This window comes from Pongo abelii, chromosome 1, assembly GCF_028885655.2.
Source record: "Pongo abelii isolate AG06213 chromosome 1, NHGRI_mPonAbe1-v2.0_pri, whole genome shotgun sequence".
Taxonomy (NCBI): Eukaryota; Metazoa; Chordata; class Mammalia; order Primates; family Hominidae; genus Pongo; species Pongo abelii.
Window position 1 is genome coordinate 233,169,195 of NC_071985.2, and position 23,889 is coordinate 233,193,083.

Consider the following 23,889-nt stretch of genomic DNA (forward strand, 5'->3'; position numbering starts at 1 on the left):
GGATGGGTGGTCTCTCTGCAGGATGCTGCAGCCGTCCGGCAGCCCGCTCTGGGGGAAGCTCCGTGTGGACATCAAGGCGTACCTGGGCTCAGTCATACAGGTGCTGTTCTGGTGGGGAGGGCACGGGGGCCTGGCTGTATCTGGTGGTCCAGTCCTTTTTTGTATCCCAGAATACATGGGTTTGGGCTTCACTGTCCCCTCCTGCCCCCAGCTGGTGTCCTGTCTGACGGAGACAACGGTGTTGGCGGCCGTGCTGCGGCACATCAGCGTGCTGGTGCCCTGCTTCCTGACCTTCCCCAAGCAGTGCCGCATGCTGCTCAAGGTGGGTGGCCCAGTCCCCTCCCTGTGTCTGTCATGGGGTCAGGGGGCCACGCGGCTATCCCCACCACATCCCACTCCTGGCCAGGGCACAGGTGGTGCCCACACTCCACTGGCTCCGCTTGGCTAGAGAGGCCACAGAAGCACCTGGCCCCCACCCCCACCTGGGGTTTCTGTCTCAGGCAGCCCCCACCTGCCCGGGCAGCGTGGCTCAGTCCGTGAGCAAAGCCACGGTGAGGTGTCTTCTTCCCAGCGTGATCTCACATATGTCGGCGTGTCTGACGTGGTAAACTTTTGTGGTCCCCTTCTCACGAGGAGCAGTGCACCTGTTCTGTCCACTTCTGTAACTGAGCTCGTAACTCACGGCTCCCCCGAGGTGCTTTGGGAAGAGCTGGTGGCCATGGGAGCCTTTGCCTGGCTGGGGAGGGCTGTGCTGGCCCTGGGGCATCCCTGCTGAGGAGGCTGGGGGGCCAGCAGTGACGTTTGACCTTCTGCAGAGAATGGTGGTTGTATGGAGCACTGGGGAGGAGTCCCTGCGGGTGCTGGCTTTCCTGGTCCTCAGCAGAGTCTGCCGGCACAAGAAGGACACTTTCCTTGGCCCCGTCCTCAAGGTAGTGGTGGGCCCTGCGTCTGTGTCCCTCAGCATCTGCATTGGAAATCTCAGCCTAAGGGCGGGGCGGGCTGCCTTTGTGGTTGGTGCCCCTCACTGGGCCCTCACTGCAGCTTGAGCAGACCTGGGCCCTTGGATCACGAATGTCTCACAGAGCACCGGGGGGTGCTGGGCAGGGAAGAGAGCCCTCGGCCTTCTCAGGGCCCCACCTGGACCCTGCTTCACACAACTTCCCCAGGTGAGGGCCTCCCTGGCTGGAGGAGGACACTGGGTGTTGGGACCTGAGGCCATGGCCAGGGTACATTCCTACTGCCCGTCCCCAAGCCGTAGGTGGCCTGCATGTGGGGACCCTCAGCCCCCAGACAGGCCCAGTGTGCAGCAGGAGCTTCTGCCCCAGCTTCTCCCAGGCCCGAGGCTGGTGGGCACATGGGGGTGGGGGCCGTGCAAGGGGCTACGGTTCTTCCTCGAGGCCCAGCTCTGAGGGAAAGGCCCAGGTGTTCACAGGGGCCCTGGAGTGGGCGGTGGAGGTGCATGGCCCTGATCGCCGGTGGCTCTGACCCGGGTCCCTCCGCAGCAAATGTACATCACGTATGTGAGGAACTGCAGGTTCACCTCGCCGGGCGCCCTCCCCTTCATCAGTTTCATGCAGCGGACCCTGACGGAGCTGCTGGCCCTGGAGCCGGGTGTGGCCTACCAGCACGCCTTCCTCTACATCCGCCAGCTCGCCATACACCTGCGCAACGCCGTGACCACCCGCAAGAAGGTGTGTGGTGGGGCCCTTCCAGGCTCATGCTGGGCATGGGGTGGGGCAGCCCAGGTGCCCGACCCGAGGCAGGGCCTGGGGCCTCCCCGAAGCCCCTGTCTGGAGACAGCCCAGCACCCTGGTGTGGTTGGTCCGTGCAGGTGGGGGAAGGGTGGATGGGTTGAGACCCCGTGTGCAAGGTGAGGAAATGGCTCCTGTGCTGGCCCAGGAGGAATGTGCATCAGCCTGACCGGTCAGCCTGGCCAGTAGCTGACGTGGTTCTCTCTGACCAGGAAACGTACCAGTCTGTGTACAACTGGCAGTACGTGCACTGCCTCTTCCTGTGGTGCCGGGTCCTGAGCACTGCGGGCCCCAGCGAAGCCCTCCAGCCCTTGGTCTACCCCCTTGCCCAGGTCATCATTGGCTGTATCAAGTGAGTTGTAGGGTCGGCAGCGTTGTGTGGGAAGGTCAGAAGCAGCAAATTTGCTGGGACTGTGTGGGCGGTGCCTCTGGCGTTCAGGGCCTTGGGGCCTGAGTCTGTGTCTTGGCCGTCCTGAGGAAGGGCTGGGGTCCCTGTACCTGCTACGGGGAGATGCTCTGGATTCTGGAGAGCTAGGGCTGGTGGGCACCTGTGACATGAGCTCCTCCAACAGTGGTTTAGCCACCTCGGGTGCCACCCAGCGTGTGTTCTGGGGGCTTGTGTGCAGTTTGCAGTGAGTTTGGTTCATCACGTGGGGTTCTTGGGTGGAGCACATCTGATGCAGTGAACTGCATTTTGGGTGTGAGCGCTTAGGAGGGTCCTGGCAGGGTAGGGGCTGCAGCAGGAAAAGGTGGGAGCAGTACTGTGGCCTCTGGTCAGGAGCGGGCATCTGTCTGGTTGAGTCTTAGAAACTCAAGGCTGGGAAGGGAGGTGGGAAGTCCAAGGGAAGAAGCAGGAAAGCCGGGAACAGAGAGGAGGGAGGCAGGAACAGATGACCCCTGGCACCGTGTTAAAATGAAATTAAGCTGAAAGTTGGGTAAGGTACCTGCAGCCCCATAGCTGGGCAAGGGGTGCAGGTCCCTGGGGTTCAGACTTGCCTTGTCCTGCTTTAGAGATCTGATATCGGTGAGTGGGGAGGGGGTCCAAGACAGCAGGGGGAGGGGCAGGGGCTGCCAGAGCTGGGGCCTCTGCTCACTCGGCCTTCCCACCCCCAGGCTCATCCCCACTGCCCGCTTCTACCCACTGCGAATGCACTGCATCCGTGCCCTGACGCTGCTCTCGGGGAGCTCGGGGGCCTTCATCCCAGTGCTGCCTTTCATTCTGGAGGTGAGTGAGGCTGTGGTGGGTGTGTGGCACCTCTGCCTGCTCCTGTAGGGAGCATCTGCTGCTCAAGGCGTCTGTGCTGAGTTGTCCAGCGACCTCCCGGAGCCCTGGCCTCCTCCTTGTCACGGGTGTCATGAGGACGGTTCTCCTCCGCGTGCTGGGGGCAGTGTTGGGGAACGTGGGGCCACTGGGGATGAAGACAGCTGCTGCTAGGGCTGTGCTTGAGGATGCTAGGGCTGTGCTTGAGGATGCCAGGACCTGACCCTGTAGGTGCTTGCCCAAGACTGGAGTCGGCAGGAGGAGAGCTGGGCCAAAACCCAAGTCTGATTGCTGAACTGTACACTCTGAAAGGCCCTGCCCTGACAGTTGTGTGCATGTGTATGCATTTGTATGGGGGGTGTGTGTACATCTGGGTGCATGGGTCTGCAAATCTGTGTGTGTGTGCATATCAGTCCATGTGTGCATCTGTGTGTGTGCACGTGTATCCATGAATGCCTGTGTGCCTGCAGGTGTGTGCATCTGTGCATGTGTACACCTGTGTGTATGCATGTGTGTACCTTTGCGTGTACCTTTGTGTGTGTGCACCTGTGCATGCGTGTCTGTGTATACCAGTGTGTACCTGTGTATGTGCACCTGTAATCATGCACGTGTGTGCGCACCTGTGTGCATGCATTTGCGTCTGCATGTGTGTACCTGTGCATGCATCTTTGCGTGTGTGCACCTGTGTGCATGCATGTGTGTCTATCTGTGTACCTGTGTGCACCTGTGTGCATACACAGGCGTCTGTGTGTGTGCACTTGTGTGCATGCATTTGCATCTGCATGTGTGTACTGTGCGTGTGTGCGCCTGTGCGTGTACCTGTGCACCTGGGTGCATGCATGTACGTCTGCTTGTGTGTGCCTGTGCATGTGTGCACCTGTATGCTTGCACATTTGTCTGCATGTGTGTACCTGTGTGCATGTGTTTGCATGTGTGTCTGTGCGTGTGTGCACATGTGTGCATGCATTTGCGCCTGCATGTGTGCACCTGTGTGCATGCATCTTTGCACATGCACATGCCGCTCAGGTAGGGAAAGGGTGGAGTCCGAAGCTTCAACATTCAGTGGGTGGGTTAGGCCCCATCCCACTGTAAATTTAGGAATTCACGATTTCCACCCTGTTTATCTAATGAGTTCTCAGCCTCATGAAGGCCCAGAGTCGTGTCACAGCTGTCCTTGGGGTTGGGTCCCCAGGTTGCTGGGTCCAGAAGGTATGGAAGCCCCAGGCACGTTCTAATTCCCCTTCCACCGAGGCAGAGATGCTGAACACCTTTAGGAAGCCACGTTCACTCCCATAGCAGCCAGCAGTGGTCTCTGACTGCCCAGCCCTTGGCCTGGCCCCTGTGTCCTTGGGCCTCCAGCTCTGCTGCCCAGCTCCAGGCATGCTTTGTGTCTGTTTCCCCTGCCCAATCTCCTTGGCTACGTGCTTTCTGACTGTCTTGGCGGTGTCTGTTTCTTCACTTGTGCGCTGCCCTGGTTCACTGCAGCCGCATCCTGCAGGCTCCTCACGCAGGGGTGCAGGCCTCTCCTCTCCGGAAAAAGCAAACCCTAAAGACTAAAGCAAAGCCCTAAGCTGTAGGCCGTGCCTGCCCTTCCCTGGTGCCTGGACAGGAAGCCAGTCGCCTGCCCATACTTCGGCCCAGGCTAGAGAAGGGCAGTGCCCTCCCAGAGGTTCATCAGTACCAGGGCGTTTTTCCATCTGGACCTGAGCTCAGCTGTCTGGCAGCCACCCCTGCTGAGTGGGTTCTCTTGCTGGGGCCTCCACCCTTGGGCCCCCCATAACCTGCTTCTGTCCTCTGGTGCCCTAGCATGTACCCTGGATCTCTCTGGTTCACAGCCTGAGGGCTCCTGTGTGAGGGGTGTCCTGGTGGTTGGGGAGGGGTCACGAGACTGAGAGGCCGGGCTGACTCCTCTGCTCCTCCTGGCATGTCCTATGGAGGTGCACGGCCTGTGGCTTCTGTGGAGGGTGTGGGAGGGGCCCTCCAGGCCTCCTGTGACCTCCATCTGTCCCGTCCTGTGTCCGGCACTCTTTGCTGTCTTTGCTGTTGCTGCTGCATCCTCTGGTTGCTTGGGACGGAGCCCCATGTGGCGTTGCCGTGCTGAGGGCCAGGATGGGCCTCAGTGCCATGTTGTCGGGAATGGGGGCTGTCCTGGTACTCTGTGTGGCAGGGACCTCTAGGTCTCCAGACGCGGGTCCTTAGTGCTTCCCAGGATTTTGGGAGAGGGCCCGTGTTCCTGATCCTTCCCTGCTGATCAGAGCCCCACTCGGGGACACAGCAGGCTGTGTGGGGCCACGGGGCTGGGACCATGCCTAGCTGCTCATTTCTGGTCTCGGGCTGGGTCTCCTTGTGCTGAAGCCTGAGGACCAGGGTGATCAGGGTCCAGCCAGGTGCGGGGCCGAAGGGACCAGGGGCACCAGGGTGCAGCCAGGCGTGGGGCCAAGGGGACCAGGGGGACCAGGGTGCAGCCAGGGTGACCAGGCGTGGGGCCGAGGGGACCAGGGGGACCAGGGTGCATCCAGGCGTGGGGCCGGGGGGACCAGGGGGACCAGGGTGCAGCCAGGCACGGGGCCGAGGGGACCAGGGGGACCAGGGGGACCAGGGTGCAGCCAGGGTGACCAGGCACAGGGCTGAGAGAGCCTGACACGGCCCTTGGGGCAGATGTTCCAGCAGGTCGACTTCAACAGGAAGCCGGGGCGCATGAGCTCCAAGCCCATCAACTTCTCCGTGATCCTGAAGCTGTCCAATGTCAATCTGCAGGAGAAGGCGTACCGGGTGAGGCTGGCCTCCTGGGGAGGGGCCTGGGCAGTTCCCAGGGTCGGGTTGGGGGTGCTGAGGTGGATGGGAGGGGGCTGGCATCCTCCGAGTTCAAGCATGGACCTTCATGGTCTCCCAGGCCCCTTCCTTGCAGTCCCTGCCCGGGAGATGGCGCTGCCCTGACAGCCTGAGGGAAAGGGGCCTGAGTGCCCAGCCCCAGCCTCTCCCTAACGCACTCGGCCCTCTCCCCTGCTCTTCAGGACGGCCTGGTGGAACAGCTGTATGACCTCACCCTGGAGTACCTGCACAGCCAGGCACACTGCATCGGCTTCCCGGAGCTGGTGCTGCCTGTGGTCCTGCAGGTGTGTGTCCTGCCCACACCGGCTCGTGGCCGACTCAGAGTGTCTTATTCAGGAGGTTTGGGGGCAGGCCTGGGCAGTGGGCTGAGGACCCTGAGAGCACAACAGCCTCCTCCCCAGGTGGGAACCACAAGGCTGATCTTCGCTTTGGGGTTGGGACTGAGCGTGCCGACCCTGGTTCAGGCTGGTACCCTGACCGCACTCTTCCCCAGGCCATCCCGGGTGTGGGGAGTGGGTGGAGTGGCTTCTCAGGTGGCAGGAAGGCCCGGCCTGCCCCGCCAAATACCCCACGTCAGCCTCACAGGAAGGCCCAGCCTGCCCCGCTAAATAACCCGCGTCAGCCTCACCTTAGGCAGGAGTGGGGTGGAGGAGGGGGTTCTCCTTGTCCTCAGAAGGTCCTTCTGGGCCCCCACAGGAGGTCTGTTTGCTCTCAGCCCTGATGTTTCCAGCCTCAGGGAGGCCTGTGTCTAGTGGGAGGGGTGGGGCCCCTGCTGTCTGGCCCTGGTGGCTGGAATCAGATGTGCCGACTATAGGTCTGTGCAGTGTGGGAAGGAGGGGTCTGCTCACATGAGCCACAACTGGTCAGAGGCTTATCCAGATACAGGTGTGTGCATGGGTGTGTACTCAGTCACACACGTGTCACATGCACAGAGCCGGGACCCCCTTTCCGGGGGGCACTCACAGCAGGGGCTACAGCCTCTGTTCCTCCCATGTCCTCTTGGGTGGTGATACCTGGCATTGGAGCATCTCTGCTTCTGGACTCAAGGGCCCAGGGTCGGGGTCTGGGGTAGGGGTCAGAAAATGTTTTTGGTAAGAGGCCAAATGGTAAACATTGTTTCCTACGGATGTCCAGCTTCCCAGGCAACTGCAGAACCATGCAATGGACACGTGTGGCTGCACGTCAGCGAGACTGTATTTTATTATTAGTGGTAGTGTTATTTGAGATGGAGTCTCGCTGTGTTGCCCAGGCTGGAGTGCAATGGCGCGATCTCGGCTCACTGCAACCTCCACCTCCTGGGCTCAAGCGATTCTCCAGCCTCAGCCTCCCAAGGAGCTGGGTTTACAGGCGCCCACCACCACACCCGGCTAATTTTGGTATTTTAGTAGAGACGGGGTTTTGCCATGTTGGCCAGGCTGGTCTCGAACTCCTGGCCTCAGGTAATCCACCCGCCTCAGCCTCCCAAAGTGCTGGGATTACAGGCGTGAGCCACCGCCCCTGGCATAAAACTTTATTTCCAGAGGTGAGCAGCGGGCGGGGTTGGCCCAGAGGGTGGGCTGATTCTGCCTCTGCCGTCCCAGCTGCAACAGCTATGCACTTGAGCCCTGAGATGGGATCCATGTCCCCTCCTGGGGTATCCCCGTGGCCACCACACGTGGTTTTGCATGGGACCTGGGCCAGCTGTGCACATGGAGCGGCCTTGGGCTTCAGTGGCTGATCCCTCCCTTCCGCAGCTGAAGTCGTTCCTCCGGGAGTGCAAGGTGGCCAACTACTGCCGGCAGGTGCAGCAGCTGCTTGGGAAGGTTCAGGAGAACTCGGCGCACATCTGCAGCCGCCGCCAGAGGGTTTCCTTCGGCGTCTCTGACCAGCAGGCAGTGGTTAGTGGGCCCTGGGGGTAGTGCCACCTGCCAGGGTGTAGCCCCAGCTACATGTGGGGGTTTGCCCAGGGTGAGGCATGAACCTGAACTCCCCCAACCCCCCAGGAAGCCTGGGAGAAGCTGACCCGGGAAGAGGGGACTCCCCTGACCTTGTACTACAGCCACTGGCGCAAGCTGCGTGACCGGGAGATCCAGCTGGAGATCAGTGGCAAAGAGCGGGTGCGGCTCGGCGAGGGGGCCTGGGGCTGTGGTGTGACTTCCTAGGTTTCAGATCTAGTTTGCTATGACTTGAGACCAGGGCAAGGGTTTGGAAACAGTGCCAGGCGGCCAGGGCCGTGCCCGGATGATTCAGCTTGGAGAGGGGGCAGGTGTCGCAGAACTGGCCAGAGCTAGGCGTGTCCAGGGAGGCGAAGCCCCAGGCTGCACTGGGTCGGGGAGGCCACACCCCTCAGGCCTGATGGGCAGGTGGAGTGGCTGGACTGACCTCGTCACCCAGTATGTGGGCACCAGGGGCGGGTGAGAAGCAGGAAGGGCTCTGCCTTTGACCTTGGACACGGGATGGATAACTTGGAGGATGGCTTTGTGATTTGGGAACAGAGAGGGGACTAAAAATTGGCCACACGGGGCCCTGGTGGTGGGTCTGGCGATGCCTGGCCCTGCTGTGGCCACCAGCTCCTGCCCTCTCTCACCTGAGCCCCTGGCTCTTTGGCCTTGCAGCTGGAAGACCTGAACTTCCCTGAGATCAAACGAAGGAAGGTGGCTGACAGGAAGGATGAGGACAGGAAGCAATTTAAAGACCTCTTTGACCTGAACAGCTCTGAAGAGGATGACACCGAGGGATTCTCGGAGAGAGGTGGGGCGTGCGTGGTGCTCCCAGGGGAAGAGTGGGCCTGGAGGGCTCTGCTGGACTTCCCAGAGCCACGAGGGCCACCTGTACCCACCCTGCAGGGCTCACCAGTCTGGCCCAGCTGGGGCCAACCTCAGTGTTGCCAGGCTTCTGGTGCCAGCGCCTTCCCTCGAAGTAAAGGCCTGCTGGGATTGGTAACCCTGTCCCAGGCCTGTGACCTCGCAGTTCCTCCCCAGGGCTCCTCTCTACCTGCTGCAAGTCTGGCGGAGGGAAGGGTGTTGGGGGCCTGGCCACCTTCCTGCCCCACTGTGACTTTGCTGGTGACCCTGGGGTGGGAGTCATAGGGACTCTGCTTCTTGTTCCTCAGGGATACTGAGGCCGCTGAGCACTTGGCATGGGGTGGAAGAGGATGAAGACGACGAGGAGGAGGGCGAGGAGGACAGCAGCAACTCGGAGGGTGAATGGTCTTGGGGTGAGGGTGTGGCCCTGTGAGCCCATCTGGCGGGAGGGCAGAGCCACGTGGGGCAGGGGGCTCCGGGCCAGGCTTTTCCCTCCCTGGGGAGGCCAGGCCAAATGCTCTGTTCTCTGGCAGCCGGCAACAGTGGCAGGGATAAATTAATTAGTGCCGTGATTAATTACTGATCAGTAACCTCCAAGGCTGGCTTCTTCCTGATAAAATTTATGTAACCTCCATCTCTCCCCACAGATGGCCACCCAGACGGAGAGGCGGGGCTGGCCCCTGGAGAGCTGCAGCGGCTGGCCCAGGGGCCGGAGGATGAGCTGGAGGATCTGCAGCTCTCAGAGGAGGACTGAGGCAGCCCATCTGGGGGGCCTGTAGGGGCCGCTGGGCTGGTGGCCAGTGTTTCCACCTCTCCAGCAGTCAGGCCTAGAGGCTGGCGTCTGTGCAGTTGGGGGAGGCAGTAGACACGGGGCAGGCTTTACTATTTATTTTTCAGCATGAAAGACCAAACATACCCAGGGCTGAGCTGGGCTGGCGTGGCTGCTGAAGCCCCACAGCTGTGGGCTGTTGAAGTCAGCTCCGCGGGGGAGCTGACCCTGACGTCAGCAGACCGAGACCAGTCCCAGTTCCAGGGGGAGGCCTGCAGGCCCCTGGCCCCTTCCACCACCTCTGCCCTCCGTCTGCAGACCTTGTCCATTCGCACCAGGCTCTGCATTCACTCCCCCAAGTCTTTGGAAATTTGTTCCTTTCCTTTGAAATCACATTTTCTTTTAAAATTTTTTGTTTTGCATCCAAAAGCAAAAGAAATAAAGCTGTGGGAGGCAGGGCCGTTGTATTGAGTGGCAGCTCCTGGAGATTTGTGTGGCCACACCCCCTACCCCCGGCAACCTCAACACAGAGGCTGGGAAGGGTCAGGGGCCCCTGGAAGTAGAGCTAAGGTCCCATTCTCCTGCTTGGGTGAAGCTCGACTGGCAAGGGCGTGGCCCCCTCCATAGGGGGACGTGGCCGTCGTGGGGGACAAGGGCTGCTCTCCTGTGCCGAGTTCTCGCTCCGGGGCCCGCAGGATTGGTGGCTGCAGTGGCAGAGCCACGGGGAAGCTGGCCACGTAGAAAACTCGGCCTAGGCGCCTGGCCACCTGCAGAGAGATGGCCTGGTGGGGGCTGGCGCACACCCACCCAGAGCTTTCTGCACAGCTGTGGCCTGGAGACCCTAACCTCACTCCCCAGCGGCTCACCTGGGCCCTGATCTTGAGGGCGGGCCCCAGCTTCAGCCCCATGGTGCTCAGCAGGTGCTCCTCCGTCAGCAGTGGCAGGGTCTCCCCGTCGATCCCCTGCTCCCTGAAGACCTGGAAGAGGGAGGGAGGAGGGAGGGTCAGGACCCGGGTGCTGCTCCATCCTCCAGCCCAGCAGAGCCAAGAGGAGCTGTTTGTGCAGCTCACGGAAGTTTTTTAAAAACAATCATCTGTCGGGTTTGAGTCGGTATCAGGCAGAAGACACCTGGCAAAAAAAAGTTGGGGTGCACAGTCCAGTCCCTGCTGCGCACTGCTTTTAGGGAGGGAGAGAGCGTTGGGGAATGGCCCTACCCCACCATCCTTTCCAGGGAGGTAGTGAGTGCCAGCCACCTCCAGCCCCTCCCAGGGACCGGGGCCCCCCTTACCCGAGTGTACTCTCCACAGCCAGACAGGCCTCCCACGAAGCTGCAGACATCATCCACGGTCCACTTGCTGACGTCCTCAGGGGCTGGGGCCTCCTCCCCATCCACGGAGAGTCCCCCTACCGCGGCTGAGTTGTGGGGCGTGTTACTAGGGCTCTGGCTGGCTTTCCCATACCCGCCCGTCTCCTGACCGTCGTGTGCCCCAATTGCTCAGGTGTGGGATGGGTGCCTAAGGGCGATTTTCCTCCCCACGACTCCTCCTCCCCCCAAGACCCTTCCACAGGCGGCCTGCCAGTCCTGTGCCCTCTGGAAGGATCTAGAGTGTGGGGGTGCCCACCTGTGTGGAAGTAGGGGCTGACGGCATAGGGGAAGCCCAGGGGCAGCGGAGGGGGCAGTGTGGACCCTGGGAAAAGCCCCTTCCCCTCGGCGCCGGCCCCTCCAGCTGGAGCTTGGCCCGGAGTGGGCCCCCTGCACCCAGCAGCTGCCGTCTCGGGATCCTCTCCGTCCGAGTCTTTGGGGGGCTCGTCTTCCGAGCCATCTTGTGCCCAGAGCCTAGCCCCCGTCATCTCCTTGGACTCGCTGGGCCGGGCCGAGGCAGAGCCGGGACCCCCTTTCCGGGGGGCTCGCCGGGCCGAGTCCCGGGACGGGGTGGGGGGTCCGGAGCCCGGGGGCCCCTGGGGGGGCAGGGCCAGCAGTGGCGCCGCGCCGTGGTTCAGCACCAGCAGGGCCCCGCGCCGCTGCAGCTCCTCGGCGCCGTCGTTGGGGCGCAGGGCGGCCTCGGGCGCCAGCAGCTGCGGGCGCGCGCCCTCCAGCTCCTTCTGCCGCAGGAGGTCGGCGGGCAGCTCCAGCCTGGGCCGGGGGCAGACGCGGGTCAGCCGCCTCCCGGGCCGCGCGGCCCCGCCCGCCTCCCCGCACCTACCGGGCCAGGTTCTGCTTCCGCAGGAGCTCCTGCTGCCGCGCGAACATCTCCGCCTGGGCGGGGGGCAGGAAGCCGTAGCCTGGTGGGGAAGGAGACAACGCGGGGTCGGGGGGTCCGAGGCGGTCCGAGCCCGCCCTTTGCAGCCCCCCACCCCGTCCGTCTCGGCTCCTACAAGGGCAGTGACGGGTCCACGGGCCTCCACGCGGGATCCCAGGGGACGCGCACCCGCCTCCTCACCTGGGGTCTGGCACAGAGCCGAGGGCACCCCCAGGAAGGGGGACCTGAGATGGGGGCCCAGGGCGATGTGAGGGGCATTCTGCGGCGACAGCAAGGGGGGCGGCTGCGGCAGCTCCCTGTGGACGGCAGCGCAATGAGCGGCGCCCCCCCGCCCCCATTCCCGTAAAGGCCCCGGCGCCCCTCCCCCGCCGCCTCCGCTAATTGCCGGCCCCGCGGGCGGTCGATGCGCAGCTCGTTACGGCCCCAGGTCGCGCGCCATCCCCGCCCCCGCCGGCGGCGCCAATTAATCTCGGCGGCGGCGCGGAGGCGCTGACCCGGCGGGCGGCGGCGGCTGCAGCGGTAATTACTGCGCTGGGCGCCGGCCCCGCCTGCTCCCCTCCCCTGCGGACCCGAGCGGCGGGGGAAGCGGGGGCGTCATTAGCCGCAATCCGGGCGGCGGTGGAGGCAGCTGCAGATGCCGGGCTCAGCGGCCGGGCGGGGACTCGGTCTTCAGGCGGCCCCTCCCTTCTCCAGGCCCCCCGCCCCGCCCCGCCCCGCCCCGTCTCCTGGACCCGGAAACCCGGGTCTGTGCCGGAGGCCTTGTCTGTGCCGGGAACAGATCCGGCGCCGACGTCTAAATTTGAGCGCCAGCCAGGACCCCCTCCGCCTCCAGCTCTGAGTCCTCTGGCCGACCCCTCCCGACTGACCCCGGGGTTCCAGATTTGGAGTTTAAGATTTGGAGCTCTCCCCTTCTCTGGCTTCTCCTCCAGGGAACCCCCTGATCGGCCTCAGCCTCCCTCACGCACCCCAGGGGCGCCCTCAACACTGCAGCCCAGATCGGTGTCACCCCCGAAACGCTCTGCCCGGACCCGAACCTAGACCGGAACACAGTGCTTGGCACACTCGGGGCGCGTGCTGGTGGCTGAGAGCGTGGGGGTGTGGGCCGCACCCCAGAAACAAGCAGAGAACGGCAGCCACCCCAGTACCTCTCCGAGAAGGACGGGGCGGCAGCTGGGGCGGCGCCCTCCCGGTGCTGAGCCAGGCCCTGCTTCCGACGCTGACCTGCCGTGGAGGAGGGCAGGTGGGCTTCCAGGCCACTGGGGCCCCTCAGAGCTGCAGCTGCCACCTCCTGCCGGACCCTCAGGAGATCTGGATGGGGGACAACAGCAGTGACCCCCCCGGCTATGCGCTCCCCCTCCCCAGCCCGCGTCCTGGCGTAGAACACTGAGGTGGAGAACTAACCACGCCACTCGGCCCTGTTCGGCCCCTGGGCTGGTCTCGGGCACGGGGCAGGAGGATGGGCGGCCACAGGGCCGAGACGGCAGACAAGATGCTGGGCGGGGAAGTGTCGGGAAAAGCTCTTCCCCGAAGGGGAGCCGCGTGCCTGGAGGCCTCTGGCCTGAGAGGCGGCTGAGCCTTGCGGGGAGGGGGCTGTGCAGAGGTCCCGAGGCCACAGCGCCTGCGGGGCAGCGAGAGAGTCCCGGAGATCCAGCCAGGGGCTGACCGCCCAGGGGACCCCCTCCTCGGTGGGAGGCAAGAAAATCTGAGGTCCCCATAGTAGACGCGGCTGGCCAAAGCTTGTCACAAAGGCGAGGCAACGCCCGTGCACGCACGCCACACTAGCACAGGGGTCGCCCAGTCCCGGCTGCGCAGGGTCACTGTCCCGCGTGGCCACACTCGCCCCAAGGCGCACGCAGCGCCCGCGTCTAAGGCGCCGCGTCCCAGGTCTCTCGGCCTCTCCCTCCCGCCCAGGCCCGGGGCTCCCGAGTCCCCGCAGCCCCCACTGTGCGAGCTCCGCCAGCTCCACCGCCGCCTCTGTTTATAAATTAATTACCCGAAAGCGGAGGTGGGTCCCGCCCCCGGCCGGGTGCCAGCCCGCAGAGCCCAGCCAGCGCGGCCGCCCGCATCGATCCCAGCGGGGCCCAGCGCCCCCGCGCTCCCGGCCGGGGTTATTTACAGCCGGCTCCGCGGCGGGGCGGGGGCGGGGGCGGCGGCGCGGCCTGATTGACAGCGTGCTCCCCGGCGGCCGGCGCCCCCTCCCCCGCGCGGCCAGCAGAGCGGCCCCAGGCAGAGCAGGGAAAGCAATTAAAAAGGAGGATTTTTAAATTATTAACATTTGGTGAATTATTCAGGCTCTTGGTGCCTGAGGTGCCCTGGGGGACGGTGCCTGGTGTGAGGAATCCTGCCTCCTTTCCCGGCGCCCCCACCCACCTCTAGCCCGAAAAGCCGAGCTCCCCTGCCAGGTGGGCGGTTAGGGCCTGGGAGGCTGAGTGCAGCGGGCAGGGGGTCCGAGTGCATCCCGCAGTGACCCTGGAGAACGTCCTGAGGTGGGATGGACAAGGTCAGGGCCGACCCGGGGGAAGGGGCAGCCCCTCCAGCTGGGGTCTTTTCAGCACCTGGGGAGTCCTGGTGGCCAAGTGCCCACTGCACCCAGCCCGGCCTTTCTGCTCACTGCCCCTCCCCAGGCTTCTGGGGCAGGCGTCTGGCAGGTCAGCGTCCCCTGGCTGCAGAGACGACTCACAGACCACAGGGTCCAGGAGCTTGCTCTCCTCAGGGGGTGCTGCTGAAACGCCCACTGCCTACCCTGACCTGGGTCCACCCCAGACTCCATTTCTCTATATATAAAATGTGAGTTAGTCATGACCCTGGGGACCTGGGGGAAATGGAGGTGTGGCCCGCCCCAGGGGGCATGGGGCAGGACGTGTGGCAGAGGGGGTCCTCCAGGGACCTGCATCCAGCCTGGCCTTGGTGTCATCAGAACCTCAGCAACAGGAATGGCCGAGCACATGTGGGTGTGGAGGTGATGAGGGGGGATCATGCCAGGGTGGGTCCTCACCGTGGCTGGGGAGGCCCAGGTGGTAGAGGCGCTGAGGGTCCTCAAAGGTGCTGGCCTCGCTCAGTGCTGACACAAGCCGGCGGTAGTGGTCCTCCGGGGCCATGCTGGGACCCAGCTCTGGCGGCAGCAGCAGCGCCTCTGCTGGGGAGGACCCGGGGTGAGAGGTTTCTCCAGGCACTGCCGAGGACCACGCCCCTCTAGAGCGCCTGCTCGAGGTCCAGGGGACCCTCAGGGACGGCCCCCTCCCCTGGTGACCTGTCCCTGGTCCCAGCCACGCTCCTACCTTGAGGGGATTCGCTTCGTGCCCTCTTCTCTGAAGAGCAGTCACTGCTGATATGGGGGGAGCAGCCCAGCCTCTTGCCCAACAGCTCACCTGCGGGAGGGTAGTGAGTGCCCACCTGCATCTCAAGGAATGGAAGGGGGACCCAGCCCCTGCTCCAGCTCAGCCTGGACCGCACCCACCATCTCTCAGGGGGCCCTTGGTCCTGGTGAGTACAGGCTTTGTCCAGCCCTGGCAGCCCCAGCCTTCAGCGCAGAGGACATCACGCCTGGCTGTGGCGGGACAGGGGTACAGGGGAGCTCTGACACTGGCCCTGGTGCTGGTGCGTGTGTGCAGAAGAGATCCACAGCAGGCACCCAGCTGCCCCACCCGCCAGCCTAGCCTTTTGTGCAAGTTAACGAGCCCCCCTCTCATCCCCCTGGAGGAGAATAAAAAGCTTTTGGTTTGACCAGGCACCACTTTCCCCTCCTGGACAGGGGTGAGGGCGGGCTGTGCAGGGTCACATGCCAGCATGGGGTGAGACAAGTCGGGAAGGACCTCACACCTGACCTCTTCCTGCTCTGTGAGTCACTGGGCTGTGGGCCCCCCAGGCCGCCTCGAGGCGCCTCCACTCCCAGGCCTCCTACCTGGTCATACCCATCCCTGTCCCCAGAAGGCCCAAGTCCTCCTCTCTGGCCCAGTCCTGCCTGAGCTAGCACCCTGGCGTGGCTGTCACGCCCTTGTCCGCCAGCCCAGCCAGGCTCTGGGCTTCTGGGGTGCACCTCCCAGTAGCCTCACCCACCTCCTCAGCCACGAGGCCAGCCCAGCCCTAGACCCAAACACAGCCCAGCAGGTGGCAGAGGGGAGGCTCAGGCCAGGCCCAGCCCACTCTCCTGAGGTCCTCCCTTGGGTCCTGCCAACCACACCCATTCCAGACCACACCATCCATGTACCCATCTCCGACCCACCCCAAGCTCCTCCGAAGCCCCTGACTCCACGCCCTGGGGGTCTCCTGGGCCAGCCAGTGCCTCCGACTCTGGCCCCTCCCCATCCTCCTGAGGCCTCTAGCTGGGTGGGGTGAGAGGCCACCCCCCTGTGACCCAAGACCTCCATGAGGCCTAGGCAGTGGGGCTCCCAAGCCCGTTCCCCCAACAAGCCCTGCCGTCAGCTCCAGGCCTAATTCCTTTTTCTTATTCCCTTAATCTGTCATTTTTATCAGGCTGGGGAAGTGTGGCGGCCACACCGATCAATCCCACATTACAGCTGACAGAGCGGTGCTAATAACTTATTGATCCTGGCCCGGCTGCTGTCAGGCCAGGCCAGGCCCCAGAGAGAGGGTCAGTCCCACGGCCTGGTCCAGGGTCCCCATCTCAGTGACAGATCGGGTGGCTGGGCCCGGCGGGTGGCGGGGAGCACCTGGCCACACACGGATCCAGGCACCACTGCTCAGGCCCCTGAGGAGCCATCGTCTCCCCCACAGCTTCCCGTGCCAGAGCTCAGTGGGCTGGGAGGGGGTGGGCCAAGGCTGGGGGAACCTGGCTCTTTTCCACACCTGCCGCCTGGCCCACCATGGACATGCTCTCAGGGTTAGCAAAGCATCTCACCTCCTGGCAATCAGTTTTCCATTTTACACGGTGGAAACTACACTCTCCGTTCTGTGGGGGGCTAAGGCCTCCTCATAGCCTGGGGGAGGTGACTGGGTTGGAGGGGCATGTGGAAGGGGGCCTGCAACGAAACTGCAGGAAGGCTGATGAGGCCATGCTCACTCCTCACTCATGGACCCCAGGGGTCTCACAGAGGCAGATGCAGGACCTGCTCTGAGTCCTCACAGCCCAGGGCCCAGGGAGGTGCAGCTCAGCGGGAGGGCCCGGGCTGGGAATAGGATGGATGTGTGGTTCCTGGGGTCACAGGAAGGGAGAAGAGGTGAACGCCCCCCAGGGTGAATGCCTCCTCCAAGAGGAAGCTCCGGGGAGCAGGCCAGACCCTGACACGGAGCGCATATGGGAGACCTGGACACGGGTCACAGGCCATGCGAGGCCCTGTAGAGCCTGTGAGCCCAAAGTGCACGAACACGTCCTGACACCATGGGTGAGAGCTGCCGGGCAGCCCCCATCACGTGCACCCCACAGGACCCCAGACACACACATGCCTGCACACGCACACGCGTGTACCTGAGGAGGTCTCCCTGTGTGAAGGCACAGGGGAGGGCCTGCTGGCTCAGAATATCTCAATCATTGTGGGGCTCCCTCAGCTCTGCTGGATCGATGGGGCAATTAGATTTTATCAACCGCCTCTCAGCTGTCTCCAACGCGGCATCGGAAGCTGCCCCCACCCAGCCCCACAAGGGCCTTCCCAGGCGCACGAGGACGCGGATGGGGGCCGTGGATGGGGGACACAGATGGGGGTGGGCCTCCCCCACCCCACCTTCCCAAGAGATGCAGGCCCTGCTGGGAACACCCCTGCCCAGGGTCCACAGGGCGTCTGGGGCACCCCCCTCTCCTTTCACGGCCTGCCCTGGGGCTGAGGCTCTGTGCCCCTCTCTACAGCAGTGCCCTCCGAGGGAGGCCTGGGTCCCCAAGCTGCCCCCTCCCTCTGAGGTCCTGTGCCAGGGCCCCCCTGTCCCCCCACAACTGTGACCAGGCAGCAGCATCTCCCTCAGGCGCCAGATTCCTTCCCTCCCGGAACCCCATCCTTCCCGGAACTCTAGAATGTGGGACCGGGAACCCCTTCCCTCCCTGAGCCCTAGAAGGCGGGACCGGGGACCCCTTCCGTCCAGGAGCCCTAGGAGGCAGGACCAGTCAGGCGTGCGCTGTGGGAGTGAGTGCGTTCCTCCAGAGTGTGCATTTCTGAACCTCTGAGGCCACGCCTACGTCTGCCCTGTGAAAAGGGGGTGGCAGGGCCCCGGCTACTCCAAGCCCACCCCAGCGGCAGCCACAGCGGAGCCACCGCCTCTGCCTCCTGTCTGCCCCGCTGGCTGGGATTAACACAATTACCATCACATGCAGCCCCGGGGGACAGGCCGCTCCTCCTGCCTTTCTGGCTGCCTGCCAAGGCTGCTGGTGCTGAGTGGAGACGCCACTGTCCTCTGGCCCCACAGCCCCGACCCCGCCCTCAGGCCCCCCGTGCTCCTCACCGGCGGGTCGCAGGCCAATCTCCAGGCTGCCTCTCTGGAATTCACAGCGGCTCTGATGCTCGGGCATAACGAGGTGGCGGCTGCGATGGACGCTGGATATGAGGGTGGGAAGGTTGCCGTCCTGGCTGCAGAACGAGACCGGGAAAAGCTGACCCCGTGGGCAGCTGCAAGGCTGGAGCCCAGCCTGGACACAGGGAGTGCCTAGCTCTGCGTGTGAGCGTGGGGATGACCTCTGAGTGCCGCGTTGCTGTGCCCACGCCTCGGCATGTGGCCCGTGACGCCACTGTGTGCACACCCACGGAGCACCCAAGTCAAAGCGACACAGAACCTGGCACTGGGACCTGGGACCCCATGGCTGCTCCAGGGAGGGTCTGTGTGGAGCAGCCGGCCGGCTCTGCCTTCACACCCTCCACAGGGAATCGCACAGTTACCTCACTCCCTGCCTCAAAGGGGGTCGAGGGGCCCACCGGGCAGAGGGACCCGGCCCGGGAAGAGGCTGATCTGCTTAGGGGCAGTCCTGCAGGACAGGCCCCAGGAGAGAACGCGCCACATGTGAGCTGCCCGCCCCTTGGACAGGAATTTCGGCGAAAACTTGCAACCATCCCCTGACCCCCGATTTCTGCACACGAGGAAACTGAGGCCCAGACCACAGTCCTGCAGCTGATGAGATGCGCCCCACGCACACACAGCACTGGCAGACACATGCAGCTCGCACCAGGCACCAGGGCTGTGTGCTCCAACCTCCCGCTGTCCCCCCGGCAGGTGGGGGCTTGGAATCAACATGCATTTAACTCTTTTCTTCCTTCGTTTCTCCTCTTCTTGCTAATTCAGCCGAATCCCACATCCACGGAGTCCCAGAGAGCAATGGGAGGAACTATGTGGAACACAGTCCTCCACCCCTTCCCGGTTCCGTGAGCCTCTCCCCAGGTCAGCAGAGAAGGGGCTCAGGGTCCAGGCGCCCCTCCCTGAGCAGCCCTCCTGCAGCACAGCCCCTGCCTACCTGTAACGCAGCAGCCTCCTGGCTGCACTGATGCTGGTGGAGCCTCTGCGCAGTGACCTGGGAGCCAACCCTAAACCTCGTTAAATAGTCCCCGGCTCCCCTGACCTGGGCTGGCTGGAGCTGGGCTAATCCAGGGCTGCCCCTAAGCAGATCTGTTTCAGCACCAAAGACTCCCAGGCTGGGCTCTAAACCTTCCAGGAGACCTAGATGACGGTTCTCCCCCACCCCCACCAGCTCCCAGTGGGAAAGGAAGCCCCCCCAGGCACACAGGAGGGCAGCTGGGTGGGAGTAAGTACTTTATGGGATTAATCGGCAGCGAGTCTCATCCCTTCCATGATCCTAATCGATGCGGGGGTGTCAGGAGAGGACTGCTGGCCTCAGCATGGGGTGGGGGTTGAGGGCTGCCCTGGCAGCAGCCACAGCTGCCATGGAGTTCTCCCCAGGGGTTCCCCCTCTGGTGTCCCCGGGATGCCTGCAGGAGAAGAACTAGCTTCCCGGAGACTCTAGAGGTTGGGGGCTGGCTGTGAGCCCTGAGCCTGGCGCCCAGAAGGAAAGTGAGGGAGGGCCTGACAGCTGGGTGGAGGGGCTGTGGCTGGGCAGCGGCACCTGGTGGGGAACAGGGTGCCACCTGCCCTCCCCGCCCCTGGTGTCTGCCTTGGAGTTTGCTCCTGAGGTTCTGACACAGCCTGGCCTGGCCCGGCCCCTGAAAACCTGTTCTGGTCACTTGGCCACTCAGTGAGCCAGTTATGCCAGTTTTATGTAAAGAAACATGCCCTGGACGTCCCAGAGTGGAGAAGCAGGAACCTGGCCCGGGCACATCAGCGCATGGTCCTCGAACCAGAGAATGCCCTCTGCACCCTGCTTCGCACAAGGGACGAAGCCCCTGAGGGTCTGTGGTGGGGCCGGGCCGCAGGTCAGGAGGTGGGGAAGCTGGGAGAAGCAGTCAGGGCTGGGGCAGGAGGCGCAGGAAGGAGAGGGGGAGGGGGAGGCCAGAGCCTGGCAGGTGTGACCCCAGATCCCCCCGCAGGGGCCTCCCGCCACCGCCCCTCAGTGATGACCACACAGTCCAACCCTTGCCCATTTTCCCACCAGCTCAGGGGCCCAGGAGAGAGGGGCCGAGCCCCCGCCTGCAAACAATGGCTCGAGGAGCATCTGCCACCCCGGGTTCCTGAGGCAGAGGAGGACGGCCTGGGGCTCCGCTGGCTCCAAAAGGCAGGTGGTCACTGCAGAGCCAGCCAGACAGGGCGAAGGGGATGGAAGGACAGACGGACAGATGGGTGGAGACCAATGGACGGGAGCAAATGAACACACAGATGGAGGTGGCCTGGCAGTGTGTTCTGTGGGAGCCTGAAGAGGTAGAAGGACCCAGGGACAGGCCAAAAGAAACACAGACATGGCCTGGGAGCCCGTGTGGCCGCTGGGCTCAGGGACCACCACCCGCTCTGACTGGACACCAGGGTCAACAGGCGGAGGCTTCAGTCCACTCAGGCATGCTGCGCCTTCTCCTTCGGGGACCCCAGCACGCCCTCCCCTCTGACCAAAATCTCGCCCTTGGGAGATTCAGAAACTCATCCTAGCCCCTTCTAGGGCCTGTGCAGGATGGAAGACCTGGCCTCTTCCTAGGGCACCCCAGGCTGCCCGCCGTCAGTGCTGCTGAGGGACGCTGCATTCCTGAGGCCAGGCGGATGGAGGAGGGGGCTGCAGGCAGGAGGAGCAGTTACTGGAGCGGGGTCGGGGGGACCGCGGCTGGGTTTCCCTACAGGCCTCCCTGACAAATTTATTCTGTAGTGTCCCAAGTAAAAGGCTCATAAAATGTCATCAATGTTCATGACAGTTCATAAAAATGATCAGTTGAGCTGGCAACCCCAAAATGAGGTGGAAATAAGTTTAAAGATGTTTTTATTGTAATTCGGCTCTGAGATCCAGACATTCTCAGAGACATAAATAATAACACATCTGGCATGGAGCCAGGACACGCAGGTCCCCCGGGCCCTCATGGCTGTGGCCCCAGGAAGCTGGCCTTGCGGCGGACGCCTCCTTCCTGCCTTGCTGCCCTGGAAGCCACAGGGTGAGACCTGACTCCATTGACAGAGTCCACAGCTGGGCTCTGTTCACAGACTGACCACCCGCTTCCCCCTGGAGCCAGGAACTCGGGTCCCCCAACTCCCTCAACCTCTTCCCCGGAGCTCTTCATTTTTATCTCCTTCCCACATCCTGGAATCACACCCCCTACCGTCCTGCTTCCACAGCCTGAATCCAATCCCCTGTCTGCCAGGAGGGCCTCCAGAGGGACCTTCTCCAAACATACACCTGGTCATTGCCCTGCTCAAGAACTTTCGGTGGCTCCTGCCTAGAGGACGGTGCCCACAGGCCCAGCATCCAAGACCCTTCAGCATCCAACTGAGCCAGAGCTGCCAGGTTCACTCCTCCTCCCTCCTACATGCCCTTCCCTGTTCCTCCACTCTGCAGACATCCCCTCGCCTTAGTGAGCTCCTACACATCCTTCAAGGCCCCAATCACACGTCAGCATTCTCACCTCCCGGTGGGTCTCTAGCAGGGTGGGAAGGGGGAGGTGACAGCCTCATTTTGGGCTCAAATGGCCAGTCTCACATGGGAGAAAGTGCACTCTAACTCCAGGGCCGGGCTGCCCAGAACTCACACCTGAGCTGCTGCCGAGAGCTGCATCTGACTGGGTCTGGGGTCTCTCAGTCCCAACTGGGTGCAACACTGTCTGCCTCCTGGGCTGGGGGACAACCTGGCAGCACACGTCAAACCTGGCAGACGCTCAGCCAGCATCACAGCAACAGCTCACGCTGAGACAGCGGACAGCAGACAGCAGGGCACAGGCAGGGGTGGGAGGGAGGGAGGGGAGTCACGGCCCCCTCTTATGCACGCACAGCACGGCTCCTACCTGCAGGACGTCTCTCGGAAAGAGATGTTCACGTCCCAGTGGGTGTGGACTCTGCAGAAAGGGAAGCAGAAGGTCCAGGTTGCTCTGGAGGCCCCTGACTCCAGCCTCAGGACAGCAGGGCGTGTGCAGACCTGTCTCGGGTCAGCACCCTGCTGGGCCACAGCCCTGGGCAGTGAATGAGGGTGGCTGCCGTGCCCAGCACCACCTACTACTGGCTCAACGTGCTGGGGTCTCCTACTAGGACAGGCCCATGGGCCAAAGCCAGCTCCTGGCCTCAGCAGACACGTGTCAAGAAGAACAGAACCAAGGCCCCTTCTCCCTCTGGCTTGTTGCCGTGCACTCAGAGGAGCCCTCGTGTTGTACAGCAGGTGGGGGCCGAGGCTGCTTCTGCACAGCCAGTCATGAGCCTGAATGGAGCTCCTTGTTGCTGGAGCTGCTCCGGCCAGACTGGGACCCGGTCAGCAAGGGTAGCTGGAGCATCGGCTCAGGAAGGTGCAGACCTCTGGGTCCCAACCGCTGCCAACCTGCCTCCTGCCAGTGAGTGCTACAGAGCAGAGGTGGGAGGGGATGCCAGACGGGGAGCAGATGAGGAAACAGTTCCTGCCTGCGACCCACACAGGACCCCAAAAAGACCAGCATCTGAGGGAAGGTGTGGCAGGCCGGTGTGGACACCCTCATCTGAGCAGCTGAAGGCCTGAAGCTGCAGCCCCATCTGAGCCTCGCGCCTTCCTGTCCGGCCCTGGTCCAAGTACCTTCTCTTCATGATACGGATGTGCGGACCATCCTCCTGCTTCAAGCCTGGCCGCCGCCCACAGGTGGGGCCACTCCCGTCGCTGTCACCGTCGCTGGCAGAGAAGCTGGGAGTTCGCTCCTTCTTCAGGCTCCGGGCGGCAGGCAGGGCGACTGTCCTCTTGTCTGCCAGCCGCCCCCGGTTCTGGTGGGGCGGGAGGAGAGGAAGGTGAGGCCCAGCCCCAAGCATGGCGGAGGTGCCCTCAGAGCAACCATCCTCCCTCTACCTGCCTCTGGGATGGGCCTGGGGCCAGCAGGAGCCACAGCTGGCCAGAGACCCAGACGAGGGCTGCGAGACGGGGCCTCAGTTGGGCATCCCCCTACAGACGACGCCCACTGGCTCAGCCCTCCCCTGCTCCACCCCACACCAGCCTGGTTGGCCCAGCCCTTGAGGATGCTGGAGGGTCTTGGCCAACTCCAGGGCCTGGGTCGGGGCCACCCCACGTGCGACAGGCCTCCGTCCCGGGCTTGTGTGCCCCTCACTCCCAGCTCCCTTCTTAGGGCCCCCGCGTGTCTCCTGGGATCTGCTTGTAGCCTGGGGCTGGTTCTAGTGGACGTGCACTCAAGTGCACACGTGACCTCCGTGTATCTGCCTGCCAATCCCACCCATATTTTGGGACCCTTCTGCCCCACCACACCCGCCACCGATGCCAACGTTGACAAGCGAATGCCCTTTTCTATTTCATCAGCGCCACGCACAGCCCAGCTCAGGGGCTGCTGCAGCCTGGTGCAAGGCAACCGGCAACTGTCTGAGCTGAACCCTCGCAGACTGCAGGTCCCGGGCTCACAGGTCACCAGACGAGGAGCCCGCACCAGCCCAGGTCCTCTGTTCGGCAAACCCTGCCCTGCATTTCTCACAGGGCTTCTTTCTTCCGTCTCCCTTGCACCCACGGAACGAGTGTGTGGAGCTGTGGGTGTCTCGGGTGGGAGCACAGACATGCCTGCTGTGGTCCCTGCAGAGCACAGCCGAGCCCCGAGCTCACGCACACGCGCGGCAGACGTGCCCGCAGCACCCTGCACAGCACACCAGCGCCGGCCCAGCCCCAGGTACTTCTGGACTCCTCCAGTGTTTTTAGGTCCCGCCACCCCCAGGGAAAAAGGAAAGTTATTGATTATTTTCCAGTGGGTGGGAGGCTTTTTTAAAT

The 23,889-nt window shown here is 63.5% G+C and overlaps 2 protein-coding genes across 16 annotated transcripts in view; one reads left to right on the plus strand and one right to left on the minus strand.

Moving 5' to 3' along the window:
* The window catches only part of NOC2L (NOC2 like nucleolar associated transcriptional repressor), a 17,088-nt gene extending 7,221 nt beyond the window's left edge, over window positions 1-9,867 (plus strand). The window contains exons 8-20 of one of the 4 annotated variants that reach the window (XM_024256213.3): window positions 22-100; window positions 212-322; window positions 816-929; window positions 1,503-1,691; window positions 1,964-2,103; window positions 2,865-2,976; window positions 5,671-5,784; window positions 6,027-6,128; window positions 7,578-7,721; window positions 7,827-7,940; window positions 8,439-8,574; window positions 8,936-9,040; window positions 9,275-9,867. In XM_024256213.3, the coding sequence (XP_024111981.2) occupies window positions 22-100; window positions 212-322; window positions 816-929; window positions 1,503-1,691; window positions 1,964-2,103; window positions 2,865-2,976; window positions 5,671-5,784; window positions 6,027-6,128; window positions 7,578-7,721; window positions 7,827-7,940; window positions 8,439-8,574; window positions 8,936-9,040; window positions 9,275-9,381 (1,567 nt within the window). In that variant the 3' untranslated portion in view covers window positions 9,382-9,867. The remainder of the gene's footprint in view (window positions 1-21; window positions 101-211; window positions 323-815; window positions 930-1,502; window positions 1,692-1,963; window positions 2,104-2,864; window positions 2,977-5,670; window positions 5,785-6,026; window positions 6,129-7,577; window positions 7,722-7,826; window positions 7,941-8,438; window positions 8,575-8,935; window positions 9,041-9,274) is intronic. The other 3 variants (XM_024256222.3, XM_054542667.2, XM_054542678.2) reach the window with 3 other exon arrangements.
* The window catches only part of SAMD11 (sterile alpha motif domain containing 11), a 22,172-nt gene continuing 7,783 nt past the window's right edge, over window positions 9,501-23,889 (minus strand). For 4 of the 12 annotated variants that reach the window (XM_063716250.1, XM_063716240.1, XM_054542640.2 and 1 more), the window contains 11 exons: window positions 22,708-22,889; window positions 21,956-22,006; window positions 18,045-18,169; window positions 14,936-15,025; window positions 14,653-14,793; window positions 12,803-12,965; window positions 11,838-11,953; window positions 11,601-11,679; window positions 11,019-11,530; window positions 10,685-10,809; window positions 9,501-10,373 (listed from right to left, as the gene is read on the minus strand). In XM_063716250.1, coding sequence (XP_063572320.1) covers window positions 9,918-10,373; window positions 10,685-10,809; window positions 11,019-11,530; window positions 11,601-11,679; window positions 11,838-11,953; window positions 12,803-12,965; window positions 14,653-14,793; window positions 14,936-15,025; window positions 18,045-18,169; window positions 21,956-22,006; window positions 22,708-22,889 — 2,040 coding nt within the window. In that variant the 3' untranslated portion in view covers window positions 9,501-9,917. The remainder of the gene's footprint in view (window positions 10,374-10,684; window positions 10,810-11,018; window positions 11,531-11,600; window positions 11,680-11,837; window positions 11,954-12,802; window positions 12,966-14,652; window positions 14,794-14,935; window positions 15,026-18,044; window positions 18,170-21,955; window positions 22,007-22,707; window positions 22,890-23,889) is intronic. The other 8 variants (XM_063716252.1, XM_024256237.3, XM_063716262.1 and 5 more) reach the window with 5 other exon arrangements.